The sequence below is a fragment of the Dunckerocampus dactyliophorus genome, chromosome 13 (assembly GCF_027744805.1).
Source record: "Dunckerocampus dactyliophorus isolate RoL2022-P2 chromosome 13, RoL_Ddac_1.1, whole genome shotgun sequence".
In the NCBI taxonomy this organism is placed as follows: domain Eukaryota; kingdom Metazoa; phylum Chordata; class Actinopteri; order Syngnathiformes; family Syngnathidae; genus Dunckerocampus; species Dunckerocampus dactyliophorus.
This window is the reverse complement of record NC_072831.1, coordinates 30,518,569-30,536,001: the sequence shown is the minus strand read 5'-3', so window position 1 is coordinate 30,536,001 and position 17,433 is coordinate 30,518,569. Positions and strand designations below refer to the sequence as shown.

Below are 17,433 nucleotides of genomic sequence, written 5' to 3'. Positions count from 1 at the left end.
TTTATGAGTTTACATTTAAATAATTAAAGTAAATATATGTATTAAATTGACTGTACATTAAAAATATAATTTCACAAAATAGAATTTTTAAATGAAATGTAATCATTAAAAATATTGAAATAATTGATATTAACTTAAATGTGAAGGGGAAAAAAACAACAAATAAGTACATTTTAATAGAATTTTCATTAATGTAAATAAAAATATGATAGTACATTTCAATAATTGAATGTACAGTACAGACCAAAAGTTGGATACACCCTCTCATTCAATGTGTTTTCTTTATTTTCATGAATATTTTCCATTGTAGATTCTCAAAACTATGAATGAACACGTGGAATTACTGTATGTTCTTCAAACAAGCAGATTTAGCAGATTTAAGGAACCACCTCAGATTCAATCTTAGATGCAGGCAGAGTAGGTTAATCCCCAAATGCACGAGCAAGCGTCCCTTGAGCAAGGACACTTGGCAAGGAAAATGCAACTAAACTACATCAGAAAAATACAGAATTTGAGAATTAGGAGACTTAACATAGAGATAAGAAATAAACAGTCTGAAGTAGAAACCTTCTATCAGAGATTGGAAACCAAGCTTACGCACAAAACCTATCAGGAGGTTTGTGAATTCATTAAATCGGGTTATATGAAGCACCATATCAAAACCAAAGAAAGGCATAAGGGAAAATTCCAGAAACTTCGGTTGGAGAATCGACCACAGCTTGTCGTAAACACTAAGGAGGGGGAGAATCAGACCAATACTAAAGAAAATTGGATCAAAAATCTGTCACACAGAAGCCTCTCGGAGACAGAGAAGGCAGTATTAACCAAGGCAGTATTAACTTCTCAGCGACTCCTAAAACGATACCCACAGACTATATCACAGCAGCTGAATCGGCCATCAGGAACAATAACCTTTCTAGAACAGAGGCAGGGGACCTTCGTCTGAGAATATTGGCCCTTCTCAGTAGTGCTAAACCACCACCGTCCAATATCACGGTAGGTGAGAGGAAAGCATTAGCGGCTCTGCAGAAAAACGAGAGCATCACCATCTTACCAGCTGATAAGGGCAGATGCACAGTGGTTCTCAACACACTGGACTATGAAGAAAAAAATAAAAAGTCTAATTAGTGATTCCAACACATACGAGCAACTTAAAAGGGACCCATCCAGTAGGTATAAGAAAGAAAGAAATAGACTGTCTCCAAAAGTTAGAGAAGGAAGAACTAATTGACAGACAGATGTATCATAGGTTATACCCTGGGGAGGCTACACCATGTATCTATGGCCTTCCAAAAGTTCACAAGGAAGGGTTTCCCCTCAGACCCATTGTCTGTAGCATTGACTCTACCACGTACAATGTAGCTAAATATGTAAAAACTGTCTTATCCCCATTGGTAGGCAACACTGATCATCATATAGAGAACACAAAAGGGTTTGTGACGAGTATCAAAGACCTCAGATTGGAGCCAAGGAAACTTTGGTATCTTATAATGTGACTTCACCGTTCACATCTGTCCCCACCTCAGCAGCAGTCTCGGTGGTGAGGAAGAGACTGCTCGAGGACTCAACTCTGCATCGGAGAACAAAACTTAGTGCTGACCACATGTGCCAATTATTGGAAATTTGCCTTAACACTACATATTTTCAGTTTAGACGGAAATTTTACAGACAAATTCATGGTTGTGCTATGGGCTCACCAGTCTCACCCATAGTGGCGAATCAGTACATGGAAGAGATGGAGAAACAGGCTCTCACATCCTTCTCAGGGACAAAACCAAGGCACGGGTTTAGATACGTGGATGACACCTTTGTCATAATCAAAAAACAAGAAATTCAGTCTTTCACAGATCACATCAATGCGGTGGACACCAATATCAAATTTACTCGCAAGGACGCTAAAGAGAGCCAACTAGCCTTCTTAGACTGCAAGGTAATTATAGGAGAGGACAGACAGCTACTTACAGAGGTCTTTAGAAAGGCCACACACACTGACCAATACCTGCTTTTTCAATCAAACCATCCACTACAACATAAACTAGGGGTTATTAGGACCCTCCAACATAGAGCGGAACAAATACCAACTAGTGCTGAGGGAAGGAAAAAGGAGACACAACATGTCCAGAGAGCACTCTCAACCTGTGGGTACCCGTGGTGGGCTTTTAACAAATGTCAAAAGAAGAGAGTAGGGAAAGAAACCCAAAAGCCCACAGAAGCAAAAAGGAGAGGAGTGGTAGTCCCTTATGTAGCGGGGGTCTCCGAAAAACTCCAGAGGATCTTATGGCAACACAAAATTCCTACCTATTTTAAACCAGTAAATACCCTGAGACAAAAATGAGTGCATCCTAAAGACAAGGCTCCAAACCAAAAACAGAGCAATGTGGTCTATTCCATCCACTGTAAAGATGAGGAATGCAAAGAGCACTACATTGGGGAAACTAAGCAAATGCTCCAAAAAAGGCTTTATCAACATCGCAGGGACAATTCTAGTGGGCCTCAATCAGCAGTACATCTACACCTTAAAGCAACCAATCACTCTTTTGAGGACAGCGAGGTAAAGATTTTGGCCAAAGAAAACAGATGGTTTGAAAGAGGAGTAAAGGAAGCTATTTTTGTCAAACAACAGAACCCATCATTGAATCGGAATGGTGGTTTGAGGTTTAATTTGGACCCTGTGTTCAGCAGGTTACTGAGACCAAAACCCACAGCTCTTAGTCTTGCAAATGAGGTGGAGCCAGGGCCGAGCCAGAACAATAGATGCTAACGAGCCAGTATCAGAGTCGTTCATAGCCAACTACAGGGAGCTACACTTCCCTTTTATCGGAGGTGATAAATGGCAGGAGAGGATTAGAACACTACTCCGCCCAGGCTTAGTGTAAGGAACCAATAGGAGGAGGGTGTTGGCACACCAATTCCGCCCACTCTTACTGTATTTAAGGCCTAGGCTACCAGCACTTGTTAGTTTGCTGACGAAGCTCTTCGGATGAGGAGCGAAATGTCCGACACATTCTTCACAGAAGTACAGATGACGTCTCAAGAAGACTTTCCCACAAGTGTGAAATAACTCTAAATATGTGGGAATTGTTCTCAATCATTTGGGTAGCGCTGCAAACCCTTGGTGTTCTCTCAGTGAGCTTCATGAGGTCACCTGAAATGCTTTCCACTTCACAGGTGTGCCTTGCCGTGCCTTATTGCTTATTAATGGGGTTGGCACCACGACGTGTGTGTGTGTGTGTGTCCAAACGTTTGGCCTGTACCGTACATCAAAGTCAAATTGAATTGAAATGAAATATAAACATTGTAAATAATGAATCACTTATTTGAATTTAAAAATACATTAAATCATTTCATTTTTGAATAAAAAATACAAAATGTTATTCAAATAATTGAATTTAACTGAAATGTACATAAAGACTGCATATAGATTAAATATACATTTAAAAAATTAATACAATTAAACTAAAGAACGGACTTTCAATCAAATGTAAAGTCAATTAGAAACTACATTTAAATAATTTAAATTAAATTAAATATAAATTTAAGTAATTGAATTTAAGCAATGGAAGTTAAAAACACAAGAATTACTTTTTAATAATCGAATTTCAATTTAAGGTATTTTTAAAATTAAATAATTGAATTAAAGTTGAATGTCAATGTTATGTAAATAATTGCATTTAAATGAAATGTCATTTTTAACATTTTAATTATATGTAAATTGAAAACATTTGTTTAAAAAATGTCATTTCAATTAAATTCAGCCCTAAAATAGGGTTAGCAAAATATTACAAACAGCACAAACGTATTGTTTAATGAATATGATCAAACGTGAGCGCTATCTTTGTCAAGGCAGGATTTTCATAACTCAGACGTCTTTTTTCTTTCTGGACATTTCCTACCACGCCACAGCTGTCCCTCCGCGCAGTCACAGTCCTTGCTGGAGTGGCTTTTGGCTGCCAGCGTTATCTGTCTACTTTTGTTTCTCTAACAGTGCCACCGAGCGTGTTTTGATAAGCCAATCAGTGGTGAGATTAGATGCCTTGGGAGCAAATTGAGCAACTATTGGTGATCCTTTCAGCTGCAGTCACACACGCCCGATAGCTGATTGCTGTTGAGCACATCACAGCGCTTTTATCTCAGTCAGAGGACATCTTATTTCTACATCTTTTGCAGCAAACGTAAGGGCCCGTTTTTGTTTGTTTTTGTTTTTTTTAGTTCCAATGCAGTGTCTCGGTTCTGGCTGTGCGTTTAACCCTTTGGAGTCCAGCCAGAGGAGTTGTTTCACCTTGAAAAGTGTTTGTCTCGCCTCGGTTGCTTTCTTTCATGTTGACATAGTCTAGTTACACATTGGGCCTGAAATCACTGAAAACCCTCAAACCTGAGTTGGGAAATATATTTTTTTGTGTAAAAATGTCGTGCATGTCCAGTGAAGCCTTCTTGGACGTTACGATGCAAATACAGTCTTCCTACGCTATACCGTGATTCCAGTATCACAATATCACAGTTTTCAAAAAATACTTATGATGGCTGTTACCTGGCTGGCTATGGCCTATTATTAGTTGAAAATGTAGAAAGACACGTTCCATGTAGCGTTGTGCTCACCAGGCATCGATAATCTTATCAGACATGACGTTAGATGACATGACCTTTCACCCTGCATGGAGACCAGCTACTGAGCCAACACAACCCAGCCCATGGCATGGCTGGTATCTATGAACATGGTGTGGCATGGCCAACACATACGGACATGCCATGGCTCATTCCGTGTGGAAGTGGCAAGTTTTTGGCTTCTTTGTCCTTCTTCATCACTCTGTTTGAAACACTAAGTTTAGAATATGTAAATTGGAGAGGCTAACTAGTTAGCTCGCTAGAGATCCCGTAGCCTGCGCAATGTGATGTAAACAAAGAAAAATGACCATAGGGGTGTTATTTCATGTCTAGAGGGCTCTAATAATGTTAAAAGCCATATTTAGAAAGTCATAAACAAGTTTCCTATGCTGTAAGTACCAAAATATTGTGTTTGTTAATACTGAATCCTACTTGGCGGACATTGACTTATCACGGTCGGGTCTGGAACCAACTAACCGCGATAGACGAGGGACGACCGTATCAAATGTATAATTCCACAAGTTCTGTGCAAATGTATCAAAGAAGCAGTGTGGTAATAAGTAGCTTAGTGAGTAGTTAGGATATACTGTACCTGTACGATGGACACACCTTTGTTGCCTCAGTTGGCCACTTGGTGGCACTGTTGGCTCACCCTCCACCCCCTCTCCCTCTGCTGGGGCTTTGGCTGGTTGGTTTTGTTTCCACCAGTAGGAAGGTGGCGTCATGTTTCATTGCCTGTTTACTTCCACTTTGAAAGCGCTTACAAAAGCCTAAATCAAATAACGCCACAACAAAGGTCTGCTTTGACTGGACCGATCTTTTACCGTTTCCCACGAGTTAACAGTTGATTGTGTGTCTTTGTGTCGGCCAAGAAGCAGAAACTGGTCAAGCAGTTGCCGCTGGAGAGCATGTGCCTGGAAAGCGACGCACCGGCTCTCGGACCAGAGAAGCAGGTAAGCCGGTTTTCGACATTTTGAACAGCCCTCTTGTCTCATCCTTTTTCTTCTTCTTCTTCTCATGGATATCTAGGTGAGAAACGAGCCGCAGAACATTCGGATCTCCGCCGAGTACATCAGCCGCATCAAAGGCGTGTCCGTGGAGAAGGTGATGGAGGCGACCACACACAACGCACTCCGACTCTTCCCCAAGTTGAAGTGGGCCATGGAGGCATGATGACACCACGGTGTCTTTGGCAAATACAGTTTCCTTCACCAAGTTCATTTCCCCTCCCTGGAACTTGAAGTCTTCCTGATTGGCTCCAACACAGGGGAGTCAAAAGTGCAGCCAGGGGGCCATTTGTGGCATGTGACTGTGTTTTTATTGGCCTGCATTCTAAAAATGGAATATGATTTAACTCAAGAAAGTTAACAAAAATTTAAAAAGCAGCAAAAATGGAAAAATCTGCTGTAATTTTACAAGATAAAGTCCAAATATGAACAGAAAAAAGTTGTAGTTTAACGAGGAAAAAGTCGTAATATTATGAGGAAAAGTAATGTGATTGTATGTCACTTATCCATCCGTATCCTCATTAGGGTGGCAAGTATGCTGGAGCCTATCCCAGCTGACTTTGGACTGGTGGCCAGCCAATCACAGGGCACATGTAGACAAACAATCTATGTTATCTATTTTTTACACATAAAATAACAAAGTTGTCATTTTTGGAAAATGAGGTTGCAGAAAAGTTTCAGTGTTAAGAATAAAGAGGAAACATGATGGCAATGAGGTCAGACTTACCAGAAGAAAATCTACAAGAGGAAACTTGAAATCGTTTGGGGCGGGAAAACAGAACTGCCCCGCCCACCCCAACAGCCCACCCACCCACACTCTGTCCTTGGGCAAGGGAAGGAACTTCATTAGGGTCGTCAGGTGGGCACCCGCCTTCATTGGTGTTTGGATGATAGGCCCACTGATGGGCCCATGACACCTCCACAGGGCTCATCAGCAACACCCGCCGTCCCAGGTGTGCCCCCCCCCCCCCCCCCCCCCCCCCTTTTAAGCCCAGCAACGGTTGGCACTGGCTGCTGCCCTGGGCCTGTCCATGAATGCCAAGGTCATCATGAGTTTGATTGGTAGAGTCTGTTTCAGATGGATAGACCTTGGCCTTCTGTCCTCCTTGTCGTGCATCTGCTGCCACGTCTGTGTAGCGATGTTTCTTTGCTTCTTGGCATCTTGGGTGGAATCCTTCCATGGGACTGTGAGCTCTGTGATGATGATGATGATGATGATGAAGGGGAGCATGGCACCAAGTCCGGCCTGAGGGTGGTGGTTGAAATCTCTGGGGGAAAGATTAGTTGCTTGCTGCATCTGGCACGCCAGGGCCAAGGCTAGCTGTCCAGCTTCTGGTTTGGTAGGGGGGTGTTAGGCTATTTCTGTCTTTTCTGTAGCTGTCTTTGCTGCTGTAACAAGTAAATTTCCCCGCTGTGGGATAAATAAAGTACATACATTTTCCGAATGAATGTTGGCACAGAGATGGAATTGGCAGCTCTCAGTGTTCCTGGTGTTCCTCTTGCTCTCAAGGGCTGCTGCCAGACTCTTCAGGACCTGATGATGCCTCCAGGTGTAGCGGCCTTGTGTGAGGCTGGTCCTACAACTGATCAAGATGTGTTTGAGAGTTGCTGGGTTTGGGCAGGGGGCCAGGTTGGGTCCTCTCCATACTACTGCTGAAGGTTTTATGGGGATGGGAGCGCATCATATGTAGTTGTTATGATGACGCTGATGTTGCTTGCTTCCATTTCCCAGAGCTGCCTCCAGGTGAGCTTTCTCCTCTCCACACCTTCGCACCTCATCCATCGTCCCTGCTTGGCAAGAAGACAGCCTTTGTGCTTCTTTCAGCGTCCTCCTGATGGCGCACCTCCTCAACCACCATTTTCCTCCTTTGTGAAGCTGAAGCTTTGCGCCATGTTGGTTTGTTCACCGCAACACTAAATCCTCCTGTTCCCAGCTGGACGTGTCCCACCATGTCGTTGCACTTGGGGCTGACGTAGCGTGCTGCGCTGTCCGTCCCGTTAACGGAGTTGGTGCAGCATTGCTGATGCTCTGGTCTCTGGAGGTCTTCAATGTCATCTGCAGTCTCGCTTTAGAACACTTGGACTCTTCAGTGAGGCTCGTGAAGGGTAGTTCAAGGATGCTGATGGTCGTCAGGCAGAGTGGGACCCCAAGCCACTTCTTTTTAATGTCATATTATGGTAAACAACAAAAGAAAGTTATTATTATACATTATTTGGAAAATTAGGTTGCGGAAAAAGTTAGAACATGATGAGAATAAAGTCAAAATATGGGAATGATATGGGAAGAAAATGTACTTCAAAGTTGAAATACTTGTAAACTGTAAAAAAAAAAAAAAAAAGAAGGGGGGGGGGGGTGGATTTTTCACCAAAATGGCAAAGCTGAGATGCAGGGTTTCTTTGGAAATACAATATCTTGTGGCCGTTGCATCCTTTTATTTTTCAGTAGTATTTCACTTTACTTCAGCGCTGAAAGAAAATCACTTTTTCCGAATGCTGTCGATTGAGCAACGAGTCACACGTGTCCACTTCAGGGACCGCCGCCGCTCCGGACACGTCAGCTGTCACGTCGCCAAGCGGGCTGACAGTCGCTCTTAAGCGGCACTCCGGTCTCCGATGGTGTCGGTCTTTATGTGGACAGGCTACACTCGGACGAACTTTGCCTCCTTGGCCGCCCCTCCCTCACTGTTAGTGGACCGTAGAAAAGTGTCCTTGAGCGGAGACTAGACCTGACTCGGCGTCAAGTCAAATGAAGGTGAACCACTTTGTCGGTGAGTACGTTGAACACGAACGCGTTGATCGTGTCTTTAAAACTCTTATAAAGAGATAAACTCTTGTCTTATCACCGTTCAGGTGTGCGCTCCAGAGCAACATGACAGGCGACGCGGTGGTCCGGACGGTGGCCTTCGCCTGGATCAAGCAGGCGGTGGGCCGGGCTCCCGCAGGACTGCTAGCTGGCGCTGGGAGCTTCCATCCCGGATCAGTGCGGGTGAGTGTGGAGCTCAAGTGTGGAGCCACAACTATTGTAAACTGCTGCCAGCTTTTCTTGTTTTGCATTTTTATTGGGGAATTATGGTATGGATGATGTTTAAGTGACGCATTTTAGCGCAGTGTAATGCTTTTTGGGGATTGTGATATCCCAAACTGCACTTTCAAAATAATCAATAATCAATCATCAAAATAAGTCCAATACAAGATCGCTATCACAAACCATGCCTTTATAAAGATAATAATAATAATAACGATCATTTTTAAGGTATTAATACAAAAATATTTATTATTGTATCCGTTTTTAAAATGTTTATAAAAGGAGGGATTTCGTGTGGTTGCATTACGCTTGCTCACCACTAGAGGCCACTAAACTCAACAGTGTATTGTGGGGGCGTCCAAACGTTTCCCTTTCAGCCGAGGCCACACACTGAAAAATGAAAGGATGCAACTTTGCCACTTTGATATTTGACATTTTGTAAAGCAACATATACTAAGAAGGTGTATGCTGGTTCAATGTTTCAAGAATGAACTGCATGTCAGCCTTGTGATGCAGGTGAAAAATCCTAATCGTGTCAACTTCCGTCTTTGCTTTTTTCCAATTTTTTGCAGTTTTTTTTCCCCAAATATTTCAACCTTCTTTTGAAATAATCTTCGTAAATGTTCTTCTCGTAATATATTGACTTTATTCCCATCATAAAACTTTCCAAAAATGTAAACTTTTTTCTTTTCTCATATTATCAGTTTAAAAAAAAATTTTTTCTTTAATATTTCAACTTTATGCTACTAAAATGGCATTATTTTCTTATATTAAGTGTTTCTTCTAGTAGAATTGAGACTTTTTTTGTTAATATTTGGACTTTATTAATTTCCGTATGGAAGTGGTCAGGTCGGGGAGATTCAAGACCGTCATCTCCCGCCTGGAACAGTGCGTCGGCCTGTGCTGAAATGGTTCATGTCGTACCTGACTAACAGGACATTTTCAGTAATGATCAATGATGTTTACTCTACAGTCGCTCCCCTCCCCTCTGGCGTGCCCCAGTGTTCAATCCTCCCATATTTTCACTCGACATGCTCCCCTCCCCTCCCCTCCCCTCTGGCGTGCCCCAGGGTTCAGTCTTCCCATATTTTCACTCGACATGCTGCTCTTGGGACCAAACATCTCCAGACACAATGTCTGTTTTCATTTTCATGCCAATGATGTGCAGCTCTCCCTAGCGGTGATGCTGAATGACAGGACGCACTAGAGGCCCCCCATAGCCGTCTGCATGACATCAAACCATGAAGGTCCGCACTTTTGGACATCCCTGGTATATGATCAATGCTCATTACCGTGCATGAGATCATATCATATAAAAAAAACCACCAAAAATGGAAGTAATTTTACGACAAAGTCAAAATATTAGGAGTTGTAATCTAATTAGAAAAAAAGTTAAATAATTAATATAACATAATAATAATAAGAAGAAGAATAAACTCACAACAAGATCATTTACAAAAAGTTGTAATTGAAAATCCCAGAAAAAATGGAAACGTGCACTACTTTTACAAGAAGAACTTCTAAATGTGAGGAGAAAAAAACAAAAGAAAATAAAGTTTACATTTTTGGAAAATTAGGTTATAATTTCATGTTATGAAAAGAAGAAAGTTGAAATATTTACAGAATAGAAAAAAAAAGAAGACAGAGCAAAGTTGTTGTGACCAATGTGTTCTCCAGGAAATGACAATGAGATGAAGTAAGAAACGTACCCGTTGTTAGCATAGCTGCAAAATACACACCTGACCCAAATCTTAAGACCAGTTGAAACATTGCTAGGAAGCAAGAAGGGGGAGTGAGACAAAGAACACAACAATTCACCTGAAATTGTTTGTTTATCAGCTGATCAAAAGTTTAAGACCATCGCTCAAAAAAGATGAAAGAAGTCTCCTAAGCAGAACCAAACATGTTCTCAGTAGGACTCAGTAATGAGGAGCTCCACCATTCTTGTTCATCACTTCCCAAATGGCTTTGGGCATGCTTGATGCCAGTGTTTCCAGGAGGCTAGTGGGAACATTGCTCCAAGTGGTGAAGATGGCTTCACCAAGGGCATCAACTGTATGGAACTGATGGCCATTTTTGGAAACTTCCCTTGCCACCCAAATGTTCTCTATGGGACCGTTTGACGACCCAGCACCACCTAAAGCTTCGGTGTTTCACTGAATGAAAAAGCACCCAAGATCATGATGTACCCCCCCTCCGCTGTGCCAGGTAGAAAACATCTCAGGTGGGATCTTGTCATGCCAGTAACGTTGGAAGCCATCTGGATTGTCAAGGTTCCATTTGTTCTCATCAGAGAATAAAATTTTGGACCTTTCAATGTCCCATGTTTGATGCTCCCTGACAAAGCACTTTTGTGGCGTTGAAGGAGACCAGGTCTTTGAATTCTTTTTTTGTTTTTTTAAACTCAGATGGTGTCTGATGGTTATTGCACTGCAGTTGGTACCAGTAAGGGCCTTCACGTGGGTGGAAGACCGCCCTGTGTCTTGATGGACAGCCAATGGGATTTTCCGGCTCAGCGCAGGTGTGATGGTAGGAGCTCATTGATGCCATGGTCCAGATCTGGGAGGAGATCCCCCAGGACACCATCCGTAGTCTCATTAGGAGCATGCCCCCACGTTGTCAGGCATGCGTACAAGCACGTGGGGGCCACACAAACTACTGAGAATCATTTTGAGTTGCTACAATGACATTTTAGCAAAATGGACCAGTGTGCTGCATCATTTTTTCACTTTTGTTTTTGGGGTGTCTTTGATTTCCCCCCTCTATAGGGTGATCATTTTCATTTCTATCAAATGATGTGGCATCATTTTGTTACTAATACATCACCCACTTATTATCAGGAAAGATATTCAACATCATTTTCCCCCCAGTTTAGATCTGATATGTTTTCCAAGTGTTCCTCTCATTTTTTTGAGCAGTGTAGTTTGACTAGTCAGTGAAGGAATCGGTTGGAACGTTGTTCTGCTCGCGGAGTGTCATAGGATGCCCCGTGGGATACACTGTGGTGATCTACATCCATGTAGCGTGTGGACATGCATTCTTAGGAGACCACGTCTTGCTTTTGTTTTGTTTTTTTTCTCCCAAAAAAACAATTTAATACATGAAGTGAATGAAGCATGAACATAGTTAACATTGAATTAGTTAGAAAGTCATATTTATAAAGTTTCTAAACGTGCATTCACTGACCCCCAATCTAAAGGTGGAGTGTTTATTAGCATGCGGCTAATGGCCTTCATCCCACACGGAGTCCGACACGTTCTCAGCCGGCTATTTTCTACACCATGGAGGCCCACATGCTCACTGGATCGTTCCAAGTTTACTGCAACTGGCAAAACCTGTTAGCATAATGTTAGCATTCACCTCTGTACCACAACCTGATTACACATGACATCATACAAGCTCTTTGATGTATGCACTGTATCGAAAAAAGAGCAAAGTTGATACAACTACAGGGCTCTAATCATGTTAAAAAAGCAAATTTAGAGGGTTGTAAACAGGCTTTATATGTCTTATTTTCTCTTATGTCTACTATATTGGGTAATAGGAGTGTAAAGGTGACTATGTGTTATTTATGTGTTTATTTATAAAGGTGTTATTTCATGCCTAGAGGGCTCTGTAATGTTAAAAAACATATTTAGAAGGTTGTAAACAGGTTTTCTATGTGTTATTTTGTATTATGTCTACTATATTGGCTAATAGATTCAAGATTCAAGAGTTTTATTGTCATATGCATAGTAAAACAGGTAGTTCTGCTATGCAATGAAATTCTTGTTCTGTTCATTCTCCCAAGAAAAGAAAGAAAACACAAGAAAATGAATAAGAACATAAGAAACATAAATACCAATAAATTAAGCAACAACAACAGAAGAGACATTAATACAGATGAATAATACAAATAAATAAATAAATAAATAAAGTGCTATGAGTGTGTGCGTGTGTTGCGTGCGGCGTGTGTGAGTGCTTCGTTGAGAAGCCTGATGGCCTGTGGGTAAAAGCTGTTTGCCAGCCTTGTGGTCCTGGACTTCAAACTCCTGTAGCGTCTGCCTGACGGTAGGAGTGTGAATAATGAGTGTTGTGGATGTGTGCTGTCCTTGATGAGGTTGTGTGTTCTTCGTAGGACTCTAGTTTTATAAATGTCTTGCAGGGAGGGGAGGGCTGCCCCAACAATGTTCTGTGAGGTCTTGATCACCCGCTGGAGTGCCTTCCTATCACGTGTTGTACAGTTACCGTACCAAACAGTGATGGAGGCGGTAAGGACACTTTCCATAGTGCATCTGTAGAAGCAACTCAGGATTGTGGTGGACATGCCAAATTTCCTCAGTCTTCTCAGGAAGTACAGTCTCCTTTGGGACTTCTTCATAATTTGTTGGGTGTTGTGAGACCAGGTGAGGTCCTCGCTGATGTGTGTGCCAAGGAACTTGAAGGTTTTCACCCTCTCCACCTCAGTCTCATCAATAAACAGGGGTCTATGCGGCTCCTTTTCCCTTGTTCTTGGGTCGATGATCATCTCTTTAGTCTTATCTGTATTGAGAAGGAGATTGTTATCACGACACCAAGCTATGAGGTCCGCCACCTCTCTTCTGTATGATGTTTCAACACCACCAGTGATCAGGCCGATGACTGTAGTGTCATCCGCAAATTTAATGATGCTGGTGGTGTTCTGGGAGGCCACGCAATCGTGGGTAATAGGAATGTAAAGGTGACTGTAGGGATGTTATTTCATTTCTAGAGGGCTCTAATCATGTTTTATTTTGAAAAGCGAATGATACACGGATTGCTGGTGCTCTGCACGGTCCCCCTCTTGTTTCACCGTACGTAGGTGGTAGGGATGCACCGATCGGTTCGATTTCTGTGAAAAAAACAGCTTTTCAATCGTATGGAAAGGTTGCATTTCTTTTGCAGTGTAGCGAACGACACTGTGAGCCAGCACCATTTTGCGCTCTTTTGTTGATCTTTACTTTGCCTCAGTAAGCGTTGGCTTTTGTGCCTTCATGTGTATTAGCGATTGCTTAATGTCTGTGTAGCCCCGCCTCCACGTACTGGGACAAAGAGGCTGAATGAGACGACAGGAGGGCTCACTCTCTCTTTTCATTCCACTATAGAACCAAGAGTGAACCCTCCTGTCATCCAACCTGTGTGGCACAAGCACATGAAACACACGCATATACGCACATACGTGTCAATTTATCAGAGCAGGCAAAATGGTCAACTTAGTTTTTTTATCATTTGAATTATGGATTATCGTGACAGGCCAATAAATACCATGATACTGTACTGTACCTTTATTTACCATACCTTTGCTTTATATCCTGCATGGACCTACTTTTTCACTTCTACACGTGTCATGTGCGTACTTGGCCTGCTTTGTAAAGGTCTGGCTGTGGGACTTGGCATTGGCGCTATTGCTGAAGTGGCCAAGAAAAGGTTTAACGGTCAACAACAGCAAGGTGATTGTACCTTTGATGTTTCTTATATTCTACGTCATGATGCTTTTAAGTAAAGGTATGTGATACTTGGATTCCTGTGTTGGTTTTTTAGGCAATAAAAAGGCCGTCCTGGACTCCAACGCCTTCTGTCTGAAGCCAACGCTGAGAGAATCGTGCGCACGCTGTGCAAAGTCCGCGGCGCTGCACTGAAACCCGGACAGATGCTGAGTATTCAAGGTAGGGCCTCCTCCTCCGTCTAAACGCTGCCTTGTGAGCATTTCCATCTGTCATGTTCTGTCATCCTGAAGCCTGAATGCTCTCAAGATGGCTGTCAGTTATTTGTGTTCGGTGACAAAAGGACATAAACACAAAGTAGTAAGGGGGAGTCCGTGGCCTCGCCCCCATCCTCGTAGGAAATGTCATGCACTAAAATGAACACACAATAATCATAAACGCGATTCCTCAGGAGCTGTCATGGTCCACATCAGTCACATGAGGGTCTGCTGGACTTCTCTGAACATCAGCGACTCGCTAAACGTACATTTTACACTACGTAGCTGCATACAAACATACAATATTCGAGCCATAAAGTCCCTCTTGCTACATCTTTTTACTCTCTGGCAGATACTTGTTTTCCAGCATTTTTCCCATCATCCACAATCCTTGTGTGAGTCATGAGCACACGTTTTCCCCTTTCTGTGCCTTCTAAAGACAGAAGAACAGCTAGCACGTCCTGGGACACACCAAGACATGGAAACACCTCCAAATACTGTCAGTACTATCAATTCATGGATGCAAAAACACTAACAGCATTCAGATATTGTTGTCACAAAAAGCAACATTAAATTAGAGTTTGAAACCAGCTTACAAATAAAGTTTAAATCTGAGGTCCACAAACGTTTTACAGTCACATACCCCTGAAACCATGCACCCCCGCACTCCTGCTACTCCTGCACACCTTTTTATCTGAATTAACTTCATAGTCAACATCAGTCATTGCTTCATTCTTTTTATATTTATAATCATGCTACGTATGTTTATAGATAGATACGTCATCAATCATGCTACGTGTTATTCATGTCATAGCAGATTGAGGGGTACCTGAAGTACACCAATGAATGCGGTAAAGCCACGCCCACAGTGATGATGTTTTCAGCACTGCGCTGTGCTGGGATTGGAACGCCAACATGAAAGAAATCTCCTAAATGTCATCATCCATCTTACTCGTTTGCTGATACGAAGCACAAATGTTTGTGATTGTTGTCCCCCCTCCCTCTGCTTGAATGTGTTGGGACCGCATGCATTCATGAATAATAACAATAAATCCTCTTCAGACGACGCCTTCATTAACCCTCAGCTGGCCAAAATCTTTGAGCGAGTTCGACAGAGTGCAGACTTCATGCCCACCAAGCAGATGCTGCTAATCTCTGTTCACTTGAGGAGGGAGTGGTGCTTGAAGAACATGTGAAATCATTGAATGACTTGTGCATGCTGCAGAAGGCTATCAGCAGCGACCTGGGCCCAAACTGGCGCCAGCACCTGGATTACTTTGAGGAGAAGCCGTTTGCGGCCGCGTCCATTGGCCAGGTGCACCTGGCCAGGCTGAAAGATGTCAGGGAGGCGGCCATGAAGATTCAGGTGAGAAAGAAAGTAGGGATGTCCCCGCCCCATCTTCAGGATCTGCTGTATTTTGAAGATCGGATAACGAGATCGGGCGATCTGGTTGCCGTATCACGTCGGTACCTCTGGGCCACACGCTAACACGGCAGGTGTGGCAATGCACCTCAAAGCCGAGGTGCGACCCCCGCCACCTGCAAGAAGAAGAAAAGGAAACAGCACCATGCAGACGTGTCCGACCTGTACTGTGGTGAACTTAGTTTAGTTTCACGTTGAACGTCGGATATTGGGCTCCATAGCTACAACGCTAGTTACCCCTCCCTTACTGTGCCTCGGCTGCTGTGTCATGGGGGCGGAGCAGGCAGTGGTGGAGCCATCTTGACATTCCAGGTATCATGTGAGTGATGGTCTCACCTTGGCCACCCCAACCAAACATTTCTGTGCTGCTCTAACCGCTGGTTGTTTATACTAGGGACCATCAATAAATTACTCTTATGCTGGAAAGTTTGTTTAAAAAAAAAAAAAAAAAAGTCATATATTGTAAATCACACCACAAATGGATCTACAGTATAACCATGTCAAATGATTAGTCCTACCCTGCACGTATTTAGCACACCCATTTTTATTGGATGGACTTCTATTGGATTAGGGAGCTGACTCACAGAGGTTTGTTCCAAAAGCCAAACAGCATTGTTGGTCATGCTGTGGAATAAAAAAGTAAACACTTTGCTATTTTATTTTCATAACCATAATCAATTCCACAAATTCATGTTGGGAACAAAAGATTATTATTTTTTTAAAAAGCATGGGGATCGGATGGCAAGCCAACAAATGTGGATCGGGACATCCCTAAAAGAAAGACATGACCAAGTGGAGCACATGCATCCTTTGTATCTCCCCCACAGTATCCTGCCGTCTCCAAGAGCATCCACAGCGACGTCAACAACATCATGGCTGCTCTGAGCTTAAGCAACGCTCTGCCTCCAGGTATCAAACACACACACACACGGCAGCTTTAAGATAACTGGCTATTGTCCACAGCCACGCTTCAATGTCCTGATTTGCTGTGCAGGTCTGTTCCCAGACCACCTGATCCGGGTCATGAGCCGAGAGCTGGCGCTGGAATGCGATTACGTACGAGAGGCCCAGAGTACCAGAAAGTTCCAGTGAGTACCGCATGCCTTGTTGATACGACGACACACTGTCATACACTATCATACACTATCTGCACTATATACACTATCATACACTATCATACACTATCATACACTGTCATACACTATCATACACTATCTGCACTATATACACTATCATACACTGTCATACACTATCATACACTGTCATATACTGTCATACACTATCTGCAGTATATACGTACACTATCATACACTGTCATACACTATCATACACTGTCATACACTATCATACACTATCTGCACTATATACACTATCATACACTGTCATACACTATCATACACTGTCATATACTGTCATACAGTATCTGCACTATATACGTACACTGTCATACACTGTCTGCACTATATACACTACCATACACTGTCATACACTGTCATACACTATCATACACTGTCATATACTATCATTCACTATCTGCACTATATACGTACACTGTCATACACTGTCTGCACTATATACACTACCATACACTGTCATACACTATCATACACTGTCATATACTATCATACACTATCTGCACTATATACATACACTGTCATACACTGTCTGCACTATATAC

At 42.6% G+C, this 17,433-nt stretch overlaps 1 protein-coding gene across 13 annotated transcripts in view; it reads left to right on the top strand.

Annotated features, from left to right (window-relative positions):
* The window catches only part of LOC129192120 (putative deoxyribonuclease TATDN3), a 40,056-nt gene that overhangs the window by 1,413 nt on the left and 21,210 nt on the right, over window positions 1-17,433 (top strand). For 4 of the 13 annotated variants that reach the window (XM_054795715.1, XM_054795706.1, XM_054795714.1 and 1 more), the window contains 6 exons: window positions 5,475-5,555; window positions 5,632-8,377; window positions 8,460-8,595; window positions 14,007-14,081; window positions 14,173-14,297; window positions 16,583-16,615. In XM_054795715.1, the coding sequence (XP_054651690.1) occupies window positions 5,475-5,555; window positions 5,632-5,843 (293 nt within the window). In that variant the 3' untranslated portion in view covers window positions 5,844-8,377; window positions 8,460-8,595; window positions 14,007-14,081; window positions 14,173-14,297; window positions 16,583-16,615. The other 9 variants (XM_054795703.1, XM_054795705.1, XM_054795716.1 and 6 more) reach the window with 7 other exon arrangements.